At 31.8% G+C, this 12,752-nt stretch overlaps 3 protein-coding genes across 8 annotated transcripts in view; 2 read left to right on the forward strand and 1 right to left on the reverse strand.

Annotated features, from left to right (window-relative positions):
• LOC111474530 (epimerase family protein SDR39U1 homolog, chloroplastic-like) overlaps positions 1–3,718 on the forward strand; it is a 4,979-nt gene extending 1,261 nt beyond the window's left edge. The window contains exons 5-12 of the mRNA XM_023119584.1: positions 4–50; positions 174–252; positions 479–540; positions 899–1,001; positions 1,333–1,393; positions 1,944–2,014; positions 2,524–2,663; positions 3,311–3,718. Of these exons, the coding sequence (XP_022975352.1) occupies positions 4–50; positions 174–252; positions 479–540; positions 899–1,001; positions 1,333–1,393; positions 1,944–2,014; positions 2,524–2,663; positions 3,311–3,412 (665 nt within the window). The 3' untranslated portion in view covers positions 3,413–3,718. The remainder of the gene's footprint in view (positions 1–3; positions 51–173; positions 253–478; positions 541–898; positions 1,002–1,332; positions 1,394–1,943; positions 2,015–2,523; positions 2,664–3,310) is intronic.
• LOC111474528 (ubiquitin recognition factor in ER-associated degradation protein 1-like) lies at positions 2,634–8,547 on the reverse strand. 6 transcript variants are annotated; one of them, XM_023119579.1, is made up of 12 exons: positions 8,450–8,547; positions 7,802–7,879; positions 7,012–7,089; positions 6,481–6,505; positions 6,196–6,228; positions 5,977–6,098; positions 5,739–5,869; positions 4,981–5,195; positions 4,654–4,816; positions 4,472–4,589; positions 3,743–3,816; positions 2,634–2,774 (listed from the first exon to the last, which is right to left on the reverse strand). In XM_023119579.1, the coding sequence occupies exons 2-12, from the start codon at positions 7,802–7,804 to the stop codon at positions 2,756–2,758; spliced, it is 981 nt and encodes a 326-aa protein (XP_022975347.1). In that variant the 5' UTR covers positions 7,805–7,879; positions 8,450–8,547; the 3' UTR covers positions 2,634–2,755. The 6 variants fall into 6 exon arrangements, with proteins under 6 accessions (XP_022975347.1, XP_022975351.1, XP_022975350.1 ...); XM_023119583.1 differs by lacking the exon at positions 2,634–2,774 and having other exon boundaries at positions 3,685–3,816; positions 4,654–4,807; XM_023119582.1 differs by lacking the exon at positions 2,634–2,774 and having other exon boundaries at positions 3,685–3,816; positions 4,472–4,586; positions 4,654–4,813.
• Positions 8,548–10,775: 2,228 nt separating this feature from the next.
• On the forward strand, positions 10,776–12,569 carry LOC111474531 (NADP-dependent D-sorbitol-6-phosphate dehydrogenase-like). The gene is made up of 4 exons (XM_023119585.1): positions 10,776–10,992; positions 11,573–11,667; positions 11,869–11,986; positions 12,088–12,569. The coding sequence occupies exons 1-4, from the start codon at positions 10,860–10,862 to the stop codon at positions 12,237–12,239; spliced, it is 498 nt and encodes a 165-aa protein (XP_022975353.1). The 5' UTR covers positions 10,776–10,859; the 3' UTR covers positions 12,240–12,569.
• Positions 12,570–12,752: the final 183 nt, after the last annotated feature.

Below are 12,752 nucleotides of genomic sequence, written 5' to 3' on the forward strand. Positions count from 1 at the left end.
TATAGATCAAGAAAGAGATCAAGCAAAGCAGGATCAGAGTCACCTCAAAGGTAAAAACTTGTCCCGCTAACTATAGAGTTTTTGCAAACAGTTTAAGAGACTTCTTCCCTTTCTAGCTTTTACAGAAGCCAAATCTGATATATACCAATATTTAATACTTAACTAATGTGAAGGTTGTGAGCTTAATTAACGATGCCCCCGACGTAGCTCGCCCGACAGTTTTGGTTAGCGCAACAGCTATTGGTTACTATGGTATGTGTTATATATCTGAAAGAACATATGTCAATATCTAGATTAGCTTAGAAATATAGGAATATTCAAAGAAAAAATTATCAACGATTGAGTAGAGTTCAATCGAACGGTTGTGAATTTTCATCCTTTTCCTTATAGGCTGCCTATTTTCTCAGTCTCAACGTGAGAATTATGAAGCTCATATTCATAATCATAATTATACTTAGAACTATTCTATATCTCTCAGGCACTAGTGAAACAGCAATATTTGACGAACGAAGTCCATCCGGAAATGACTACTTGGCCGAGGTGAGAAAAGTTGTTAGATTGAGGTAATTGAAGAGGAATTGTTGGATTTTTTAATTTTTTTCTTTGAAATCGAACAGGAAAATAATTAAATCGCGATAGAGCTAGTAAAACTTAAAACTTAAGATTGTTTGAAATGACTTCCTAAGTATTTGAAAACACTTCTTTGCACTTAAAAAAGTCGTTCTAAACAAACTCTTAATCCTCCTCTAATTCACTCAATGATTGTCTAGTGTGAAGCGGTTTGTTGACGAGCATTAAGATTTCGTAATCGTCATATATTGAAAATTTTCATACAATCCTAAGCTCGTGTAATATTTTGTGAACTTTCATTTCTGTTGTTTGATGACTGATTTTCCAGGTTTGTAGGGAATGGGAAGCAACAGCCCTGGGAGCAAACAAGAACGTCAGAGTGGCTCTTATTCGTATAGGTGTTGTTCTTGGTAAAGAAGGTGGTGCTTTAGGTATGGGAGTTTAACCTCATTATGTTCATTATTCATTCTTAATTATTTGGTTCAACTTTTATCTATTTTATTATCTATACTTCTTAAACATCCATATTTGGATAAAAGAGAATGTTTATTTTAGTTCATGTACTTTTTAAAAACAATCGTTTTAAACCATTCTTTTTTTTTTTTTTTAATCTTAGTTTTTCGATCACGATTAGTTTTGTATTGAATGCATAGGGTTTTACAAACACAAACAAAAAAAAAAGGACTTTTTATAGAAGTGTAGAACTAAAATATGACAACCAATCATTTTTTGAATCATATTCATCTTTTTGTGCCTTTGCAGCCAAAATGATCCCACTCTTCAATCTGTTTGCTGGAGGCCCTTTGGGGTCAGGACGACAATGGTAAATATTCTCTCTTTTTATGCCTCAATTATGTGATGAGTTGAAATGAAAGACATTTTTACCACTCTGACAAAATATTAGTAATTTTAAATTTTACCTCCATGATGATTGTTGTGATGTCTCGAAAAACTTAGAAATTAATTCACTTTTATTCCTACCAAAATTCATTTATTAAAAAATTGAACTCAGACTAGAGTTTTGCCTACTAAAATTCTTTCACTCAAAATCATGATCTATAAAAGCCCTGTAACACAAAATTCTTCATACTAATAGAGATATTTAAAGAATCATTTATGGACAAACATTTATAATACATATTATTTTAAAAAAATTACAGATTCACCTGAAAACTTTAATTCCTAAATTCCCAAACCTCTCAACTACTTTTCGGATTAAAACAAAAAAAAAAAAGGAGACAATTTGGCCCATTTTTTGTCGATTAGTCCATGAAATATATGTTTTAGGTTGTTCGTTTGTGATAGTTAGCTTTCTACTTTTTCCAGAAAATTTTGATTCCCGGTTTAATTTAATATTAAAGTGGGTTTTGCAGGTTTTCCTGGATTCACTTGGATGACATTGTAAACTTAATATATGAAGCTCTGACCAATCCATCTTACAACGGTAATATTTTCATTTGACATAGTTGCTTCGTAAAACATTACTAAAATAATAACTAATTTCAAATATTAATACTAATGATCCATTATTTTATCTTAACATTATTTTAATACCTATTATACATTTTATAAGTTCAAAATAATTATTAAAAAATGTTTTTCTAATATTTTTTTTTTTAAAAAAAAGAAAAACTAAGATTAAATATATTACTAATGGATACTGGATAATGGATAATTATTTGGTTTTTAAGAGTATTTGATAATAATTGTGTTTCTTTTTTTCAAAAAAAAAAAAAGTTCTAAATAAATATATGAATTATAGTCCAATTTCAAAGAAATAAAATAAAAAATTTAAAACTAAAAAAGAAAATCTAAACAAAAAAAAGAGAAATCAATCATAATCGAACAGAATCTGAACTCTGGTGTCTCTAACAAACAATCCTCAGGAGTTATAGAAATCAATCATAATCGAACAGAATCTGAACTCTGGTGTCTCTAACAAACAATCCTCAGGAGTTATAAATGGAACGGCGCCGAACCCGGTTAAGTTGGCCGAATTATGCGAACGATTGGGAGCTGCGATGGGCAGACCTTCATGGCTTCCTGTACCTGACTTTGCTCTCAAAGCCGTCCTTGGGGAAGGAGCTTCTGTGGTGAGATTACTAATAATATCCCTACTACCTTCTTTCATTAATACAAATCTCCCTTTTTATGCCTCTCTAAGCTTTCAAATTGTTTATTTTCTTCATTTAGAAAGTTTGTATCTGAGACGACAAGGTTTACAAAATGTCAGAACAAAGCACACGCCCCTCTTGTGTGCATAACAAATTCATAAATTTTGAAAACAATAATTAATAAGCCTAATTATTAAACACACAATTAATAATGAAAATAAATGAGTTAAATACTTTCAAGAACCCAAAGGCCTACTAAATCATTTTAAAAATTTATGTACTAAACTTGTGCTATAACTTAAAACTATAAAAAAATCCGAAGTTAAATTACCTTTTTTTTTCTTTTTTTTTTTTTTGTCAATATACCTTAAAAAATAGTTTATGATTGATTTTTTTAAAATAAAAAAGCCTCTTGTAGCATCCTGTTCTATAAATTTTAGAAATGTACTCCCATAGTATCTTTTCTGTTATTTAAATTATTATTAATTTTCATAAAAATTAATTGGAAGGACTGAATTTAAGATTAATTGCAAGAAGTAAAGATCTAAGATGGAATTGAATGTGTATAGAGGCCAAAATAATGTTAGCCAAACTCCTATTTTAAGTTGAGCTGGCCTTTGCTACAGGTTTTGGAGGGTCAACGGGTGGTTCCCACGAGAGCCAAGGAACTGGGTTTTACATTCAAGTACCCGACTGTGAAAGAGGCACTCAAGGCCATTCTCTCCTAAGTGTGTCTTCCATTCTTATTAAATTCTTTTCTTCTCTTTTCTTTTTTGTTATGACTTTAATTGTGATGTAGTTTTGTATTTTATTTATTGGTTTTTGGTTTCCTTCTCAAATACAATGGACGCAGACAAGATTAGATTGTAGTGGAGAAGGAGATCAAATATTTGGTCATAAAGCTATGGGCATAACTGAGGCACGACTTTTAACTACATTAGGAGCTTCTGTTGGCTATGAAACGGCCGCGTAAATGTGTATTCCAACAACTTAGAGCTAAATTAAATATATTTATAGGCATGGATATTAGACAATCAAATCAACCTCTCAGCGAGTACCTTTTTCCAGAGAAGGCCTGAAATTTGGGCTCTTCCTTTCCAGGCTGCTCTTGTTTACTCTCTTTCGAGGCCTCCTACAAAATCACAAATAATAATAATAATAATAAAAGGCTGATTATCAGGAAATAAATTAAGTGGCAAAAGAAAGGTTAAAACTACAAATTAAGTTTATGAATTAACCGGCAAATGCAATAATTTGAAGGTTAAATCACATTTTTAGTTATTAAACTTTTAAAGTAGGTACAATTATTATAACCAAATCATTATTTTTTAGTCTAGTAGGTACAATTCTAAAGTTTTAGGTTCAATTAGACATAAAATTCAAATTCATATCGAATAGATTAATTCATTTTTTTTAAAAAAAAGTTGAATATATCATAACATATTAAAACACAAAATAAAGAACCAATAAAACATTTTTAAAGTTCAACGCACAAAATTGAAAATTGATAGACATAAGTAAATTAGTCATTTAAAAAGTTTATATATGTATTAGAATAAAAATCTTGAAAATTGATAGACATAAGTAAATTAGTCATTTAAAAAGTTTATATATGTATTAGAATAAAAATCAGGGATAAAATAGACACCAACCTCAAAATTAAGATTAAACTTATAAATTGACTTAAAATTAGAGGATCATTTGTGTAAAGTGGGGGTACCTTTGGATAAGATTAAACTTATAAATTGACTTAAAATTAGAGGATCATTTGTGTAAAGTGGGGGTACCTTTGGATTTTCATTAGGATTTCGATGAGCATTTTGTCCAAACACCAACTTTCCATGAGACCGACGAGTTCCGTTCACTGAGCTAGACCCAGCAGACTGTTGTGAATGGCCATATCTGCTGCTGCTACTACCGCCCGATTTTCACTGAGCTAGACCCAGCAGACTGTTGTGAATGGCCATATCTGCTGCTGCTACTACCGCCCGATTGCTTCACATCAGATGGTCTTGCCGCCGATGAAATTGGCTGAGGCTGGTAGTTTGAAGATTTACCATCCAAACGTCTTCCTGTTCCCGTGAAAGCGACAAATTTGGGTTCAGCTTCTGGTTCTATCGCCTCTGCAACTGACAAGAGAGTTCATTACATATAATCTAGAACCAGTAAACGGTGGCCTTCTGATTTTCAATTCCTCAAGCAAAGAAACTGATTTAGACAAAACATCTATTTCAAAAGTAAAATAGAAAACCAAATTTGCAGTAAGAATTGGAAAAAAAGAGTAGAAGCTGTGTACCTTGCTCCTTCCCCTTGGTTGGTGCAACAGGCTTCTCCGGTTCCTTGTAATCCAGGGGAGGTGCAAAATCGACCTCACAATCTGTCTCAATGATACTTATTGCATTGGATGGCCTTGTTTCGACTATGTCAATGTAATATTTCTTGTTGTTATATGCCACCATAATACTGTCTCCGGTGGTGAGGCAGGAGAAATTCCTAAGTGTTGTCTCTAAGCTGTATGACATAAATAAATAAACTGCTCTGTGAAACGAACTTCATCACACCAACCATTAGAGATAGTGAAATCACATGTGATCTTTGAAAGACAATGACAATAAGAAAAGGGGAGAGAGAGAGAGAGAGATTTGGAATAGCTGGCCTATACCTTTAACTTATCTTAAGGATAAATAGTTTAATCCTAGATGTCAAAAAACTTGCTCGTTATACTCGACATTCTAAGTGACTACTGAGCTTTGAACCCATAGCTTCAAAAACATTCGATTAGAGCTGCCTAGTTTTACCATTGGGTCAACATCAACCCATGGTTGGTTATTTGATGTTCGAGCGTTTTGTGCACTTATCGGGCTTAAGGTTATACTATAGGTTGTATAGTGGCTAGTTTATTAGAGGTTAAAGAGCTCATCTAAAAATTAATAAGAAAATGGCTGAGGATTTCAACTTTAGAATGAACTCCTTTCTGTGACACAAGCTAGAAATACAAGAAAGTAGAAGACTAGACACATGTTTCACAAACTAAAACTTGAACAAATATCTTACATTGCTTTTGGATTGGAGATATCCAGAAAGTCCTTTGTGTGAGGTTGTAATTTAACATAAGTTCCCTTTGGAAGAGTGACATTCTTCACATGCACCAAGTCTCCTTCTTGCAAAAGCATGTTCTCCATCATCTGAAGGGGAAACAATTAGAACAGAAGTGGAAAAGTTATACGACAGGATATAAGAAAGAGTCAATAACACCTGGGACACATCACATAAGAGAAATAGGGAACCCTACCCAATAAGGCATGTAAATCATGCCTTCTTCTGCAACAAACTCCAAAACCCCACAATGAGAGACTCGCTCAACAGCATCATTTCGAAACTCAAATAACATTGGATAATCAATTTGTAAAGATGCTGCAGGGGGTTGTATTTAAAATCAGTCACCAATGATGAAAAACACAACAGAAAAAATAGGAGAACAAAAATGACTTCTAAGAATATGGCAACAAACCAAGTCGATCAAGGGCTGATGGAGGCATTATGACTGAAAAAATAATTAAAATAAACAACATTAGAAACTTAAGAAAAGGAAATAAATGGAGGCATTATGACTGAAAAAATAATTAAAATAAACAACATTAGAAACTTAAGAAAAGGAAATAAAAAAAAAAACGTTAAGAAAGGAAATGAAACCTAAACCATAAAAAGGGTAAAGATAGAACAGCTTACTTCTGTCTCCAGTTTCAACGTGTGGCTGCAGGAAAAGATTAACTGGGATTAGAAGAAGCTATCTAACTTCTGTCTCCAGTTTCAACGTGTGGCTGCAGGAAAAGATTAACTGGGATTAGAAGAAGCTATCTATTTTGGGAATAAGAAATAATTCACTTATATACTTGCAATTATAGATACTCTAAAGTTCTTTATGATGAAGAGAACATTCCAATATATATTTACTTTCTACTGTATATGCCTAGAAATTGGAAACATGCGCAGCAGTAGCTTTGCTTGATATTACATGAAACTCCATGCTTATAAAAAACAATAATGCATGACCAATGCTTGTTCCAAGCACAAACTTCAAACAAATACATGACCAAATTGCACCTGCTGCCTACATTTAATCGGCTATCTCCAAGCACAAACTTCAAACAAATACATGACCAAATTGCACCTGCTGCCTACATTTAATCGGCTATCGTGAAGAAGAAGGCCCTTAATATGTATGCAAAAGAATGAAAATGCAATGAGGCCAAGGAATACCCCAAACACTAAACAACAATTGAGCACGTTTCTAAAAATGGTGAATAGAAGTAGAAGATAATCGAACCTTATCAATAAATGATGCAGAGAAGCATTGATATCTTTGCTCAAATGAGGTTCCACGATATCCATACCCATCAAAATACTGCAGACGCAGAAACATAGAGATACATGAGTTGCAATGGTTGCAAAAGCTAACCAATCTCTTTTTTTTTTTTTCAGAAAATGTAAACAATTCTTCACAATAAGAACCCTCCTAAAACAGGGAATTGGAGGCCAGTGTATAGCAGAAATTGTAACATGGACATGGCTAGAGTAAACTTCAACACAATTCAAATCCTTCCTCAAGGTTTGGATTGATTGGAAACATTCAAAACATTATGATCTTAAATCTAGCTATCATATATCATATAAGTGGCACACTGCTTCTAGCAAGTGAGATGTATAAAAATATTTTTGTTCCTTCAAAAAAAGGAGTGCTCTGATCATGCTAACATATATCATATAAGTTAGAAGGGTTTAGGCAGCAGAAATAAACATGCCACACTAGGATAAATCCTCAGCAAATATTTCTATAACAAGTTTAGTGTTCCATAGCCAGAAGAAGCACGGTGTCTCCAGGTCAAGGACTAACATAAAACAGTAACGTGTGTATCAAAAAGCAGCAATAATTTATTAAATTGAGGGAAAAGAGATCCTTCTGTAGGTCAATGAAATTCAATTCCGCATCATAAACGTCTAAAACACATTCTATGTAACTTTTCTTCATTTTCTAATCACGCAAGTAACGTAGAATCCAGAGCAGTTACAAAACATCAGAGGTTCTCATCTTAACGAGCTGAAAAAAGCATGCATACCATTTTGTAGAGCCTGTGTAGAGTTCCTCGACGGATAATCAACCTCGTAAAGGCTCTCAATCGAGCAGTGAAGAACTTCTGCATGTTGTAAACGCAGGAAAACCGAATGTTTGAGAAAGTCAGTATCATAAACCTCAAAATCAATTAAAAATAGCTAATGCACAGTACAACTTAAACAGCGTGACTAAGGACGCCAGGAGCATCAAACTGATTCATGTCAAAACAGCAGGAAAAAGAAAGAAAGAAAAAAAGCATCCTCAGTTTCATTCCGCCTCAATATCAAACATTAAAACCAAGGCAAACAATAAGACTAAACTGTAATATGAAGAAAAAAAAAATCAGAACTAGCACCAACGATAATCAATCAATAATAAACCAAACATCAGACTGAGTACTCCATAAGTTGCTATGTTTATCTTTCTTCCGCCGCAGGTAACCAACAACCTCCGATCAACATAACAGCAAATAAGCTTACTCATAAACGAATGCGCATATTCGAAGGATAAAAACGCAAAGATAATGAAACTTCAAAGTTCAAGACACTCAGCTTTCTCAGCAAGCACACAACCAGAGCATCATCACGAGACGATCAACCAATATAGAATTAAAATCGAAAAGACACAAGCTAGAATGCGAATGTAGTCGTACCGAAGACGAGAACGAGTCGCCGATGAATGATCGATAGCTGGAGGAAGAACGATGCGGAGAAGATAGTTGATCGGTTTCACTTGTGAGCGTCGATTTGAATACCCGTACAAGGAAATCGATTTCGTAAACATCACGACATATATATAACAGTTTGGGCCTGGGCCTGACTCCAAATAATATCAGGAAAATTAAATCAAAATTATTAATAAAGATAAAAAAATAAAATCATTATCAAAACTTAATTGGAAAATAGAAATTAAATAAAAGATTATTAATAAAGATAAAAAAAATCTATCAAAAATTTATTTGTGAGGTCTATATTTTGTTTAAAATAATATAAATTTTTATTTTTAATTAAAAAATAACGCTATACCTCACGTTATAATTCTTATCTTTAATATAATACTAAACTCAAATATTATTTCATTATTTCATTGTCTTTTTCATTCAATTTTATTACGGTTTTTTTGTATTATAAATTATATAACAATTATGTATAATGTATAATGTCGTGAGTGTATATATTATGTTTTTTCTTATATTATAAAATATGATTAGATATATTATTATATTTAGATTTTTTTAATATATTGAAATATAATATTTGAAAAATATATTATTTAGGGTAGATATTATATTTTAATATTATTTATTTATTATTTATTTTATTTTTAATATTTAATTAGTTTATATTTTTCTTATTTGTACGTATTAGTTGCTAGCTTATATTCTCTTTAAAGCTTATAAATATTAATGAGAATATACCTTCGATCTCAATCTTATTTAAAGTTTATAAATATTAATGAGAACATACTTTCGATCTCAATCTTATTTCTCATTCTGTAAATTATTAAAATTTAAATGGGTATATATTTAAAAAAATCTTATAAAATTTAATTATAAAATCCCATTTCTTGAAATTATCACATTTATTTTCATGAAAATAAATAAAAAATTTATAAAAATAATGCATCATTGCCATGGCGTTAGTCACTATAGTTTGAGAGTCTCGAACATTAGCTCAGGCTCGTATTTTACTACTCGGAGGATATCGGCAGTCGTCACGACAAAGCTATGGAGACTATGTATTTGAAGCACTCAAAACGACGGTAACGCCACCGAAGAGGTTATGACTGTTACGCTTGGTTAACTCGAGTTGTAAATACTTTTTTTGTTTGAGAAAAAAAAAATCAAACTAAATTTTATATTTAAAAAATTTAATTCAACTTAACACAACCCACGAATAGTCGGGTTGTTGAGGTCATCAACTAATACGAAGACCCATATTTTTTACATTCATCTTCAATTTTATCGCTAGTTTTGTGAGTAAGGAATGAATGAGAGAATTTATATCGGACATAAACTTGCCCAACAAATTTGTGAGTATCTAATTATTAACTGTTTTTTTATTTATTTTATATTTACAATGGAGGGAACTGGTACAAATGGCCAAGAAGCTATGGGAAGGATTCCTCTTTGGATAATAGATACTGTAACTGGTATTCTTGTGATCGGTTTAGTCGATATTTTCTTTCATATTATGGATTAATCGGATAAAAAAGAAGGATAAGTCTTGTTGAACTCAAAAATAATTTTTGTATGGTAAAACACTCCTACCAAATAATTAAGATTTCATTCATTTTAAAAGAAAATATTCATAAATACAAAAAAAAAAAAAAAAAAAAAAAAAANNNNAACAAGACTGTAAAGTGTTTCTAATAAATTTAAAAATATATATATATAAATTATATAATTTTAAAAATAACAATTTTGTTTTTATACTTCAATTTACAAGAGGTAAAATATCAATTTTTGTTACATTTTTTAAATTAATTTTAAAAAATCAAGATGCAATTTTAATAATTATTTTATTTTTTATTTTTAAGTTAATATTTTTTTTCAAATTTTCACAACTCTTTTATCTCATCTCTATTGAATTAACAACAATTTTTTTTTTCTAAACTGAGTAAAAAGAACCTTTATAATCTATTTTTTTTTTTTTAAAAAAAAGAGTAAAACACGTATAATACATTTAATTTTAAATATTATGCAATATTTTTAGAATGCAAATTTGTTTTAATTAAAAATTTACTCATTTTTTCACTAAATTAAATAGAAATTTGAGAATTTCAACGGTTTGATAGTCTTATTTTTTTATATATAATTATTATTTTAATCGTTAAAAAAAAAAAAAAAAACAGTTTAATAGGACTATCAATCAATGATTACACGGCTTCTCACACGACGTCGTTTGGTGTGGATAAAGGAAGTCGGCGGCAGAAACAAGAAAATAATAAAAATAAAAATAAAAATAAAATCTGGAGAAACTTAAAATCACGAACTCAGAGGCAAAAGCTTAGCAGCTATCTAAGCAGAGCCAGTTGAATTGATTGAAAAGCTCCGATCAAAAATGGCGATAACTCTCAACAATGGCTTCCAGATGCCGGTGATGGGGCTGGGAGTTTGGCGCATGGAGAAGCACCTAGTCAGAGATCTGATTATCAACGCTATTAAGATTGGTTATCGCCATTTCGACTGCGCCGGTACCGTCCTTTAATCGATTTGTTCTTCAGTTTCTCTTGCTTCTATTTCTTCTCTGTAGTTTCTCTTGCTGACATTATCATTTTGTCTTCGATGAGACTAGACTCGTTTTGATTTTCCTCGAGTAGAACCTAGAAATCGGGACGAAATCATGGAAGATCTCGCAATTTTTTTCTTTATCGGATTTTCATCGATTTTCTTGAGTTTGATGTGTAGAAATAATAGCATGCATGATTGTGTATGAAAATGTTTGACGCCTTCTCCTTGAGCCCTGATCTAGGACTACTTTTCAGACGATTAACCATGATTTGTGTCCATTATTGATATCAGAAGACTTCGAAAAATCCAGTGGATTATGCAGCTTCTTTCTAATCTTTACATATTCAAACTTCAAGTTTAATCGTTTGGTTTAAGGATTTGGTAAGTTTTAAATTTAGGAATTAATGTTTGTTTTACTTTTTTAAAACAGAAGTAATTAGTCACAGAATTGATATCAAACATACAACCGCTTTAAAGCGTTAATGTCTTGACTGCGGAAAACTTGAGTGGCTTAGTTTTGTAATGGATGGTGTTTTCTTGCAGCTGATTACAAAAATGAAGCTGAAGTTGGCGAGGCTCTAGCAGAAGCTTTTAAGAGCGGACTTGTCAAGAGGGAAGAACTCTTCATCACCACAAAGGTGAGTTTGATTCAGAATTCTTATTGTCTACATCTGAATCCTTCTTGCTTGAAGTTCAAACAGTTAGGAGCCTTAGGATGAGCTTGGCATGATTTTGAAGGATCATAAATGCTTTTAGCCAATTGAAAATTTTAAAAACACTTCAAAACTGCTTCTGAAAGTCAAGTTTAAATCACTGATGTTGGGTTTTGACAATGGCAGCTCTGGAATTCAGACCATGGACATGTTCTTGGGGCTTGCAATGACAGCTTAAAGAAGCTTCAACTAGACTACTTGGATCTGTACCTGGTGCACTTCCCGGTTGCCGTAAAGCATACCGGTACCATATCGCCCCTTTCTCATGGCTGTTCATCAAATATTTCTCATTTTCCTTTTCTGTTTCTTTACCTTTCCCCCTTTTTCCATTTCTAATTTATGAAGGAGTCGGCAATACTAGCAGTGAATTGGCTGAAGATGGGGTTTTGGACATTGATACGACCATATCCTTAGAGACTACTTGGCATGCCATGGAAGATCTTGTTTCCAATGGCTTAGTTCGTAGCATTGGCATCAGGTATTGTAACTACTTTTGATTACATGTTGGTCTCTTTACAATTTAGTCCGTGAAATTTCAGGTTGGTCCCGAAACTTCCATTATTGTGTCTAGAAGGTTTCTAAACTTCAAATTTTGTGTCTAATAAATCTACGAAAAATTTGAAAACAAATGATTTGATCTATTAGACATAGATTTGAATTTTGTCTAATGGAACCTTAAACTTTCAATGTCGTGTAAAGTAGGTCGGTGAATTTTAAAAAAATTAGAAAATTCAGAGATTAAGTAGACACAAACCTTAAAGTCGATACGTCTGAACAATATACATGCATTTTTTCTTACTCGTCGCATTATACATGCTTTTGTGCACTGTTTTTTCTTAATTTAAATTCAATTTACTTTATTTTGGTAACTTTTTTAGTGTTGATTGTTTTCATTTTGGTAACTTACCAAATTTAGAAACATTTATCAAGTAAATATTGATTTTCAAAGGTATATTCTACCTGTATCTGAGACACTTTTGAATATCAGAACTAAACAATAAGATTCTTTG

This window comes from Cucurbita maxima, unplaced genomic scaffold (assembly GCF_002738345.1).
Source record: "Cucurbita maxima cultivar Rimu unplaced genomic scaffold, Cmax_1.0 Cma_Scf00442, whole genome shotgun sequence".
NCBI classification, from domain to species: Eukaryota; Viridiplantae; Streptophyta; class Magnoliopsida; order Cucurbitales; family Cucurbitaceae; genus Cucurbita; species Cucurbita maxima.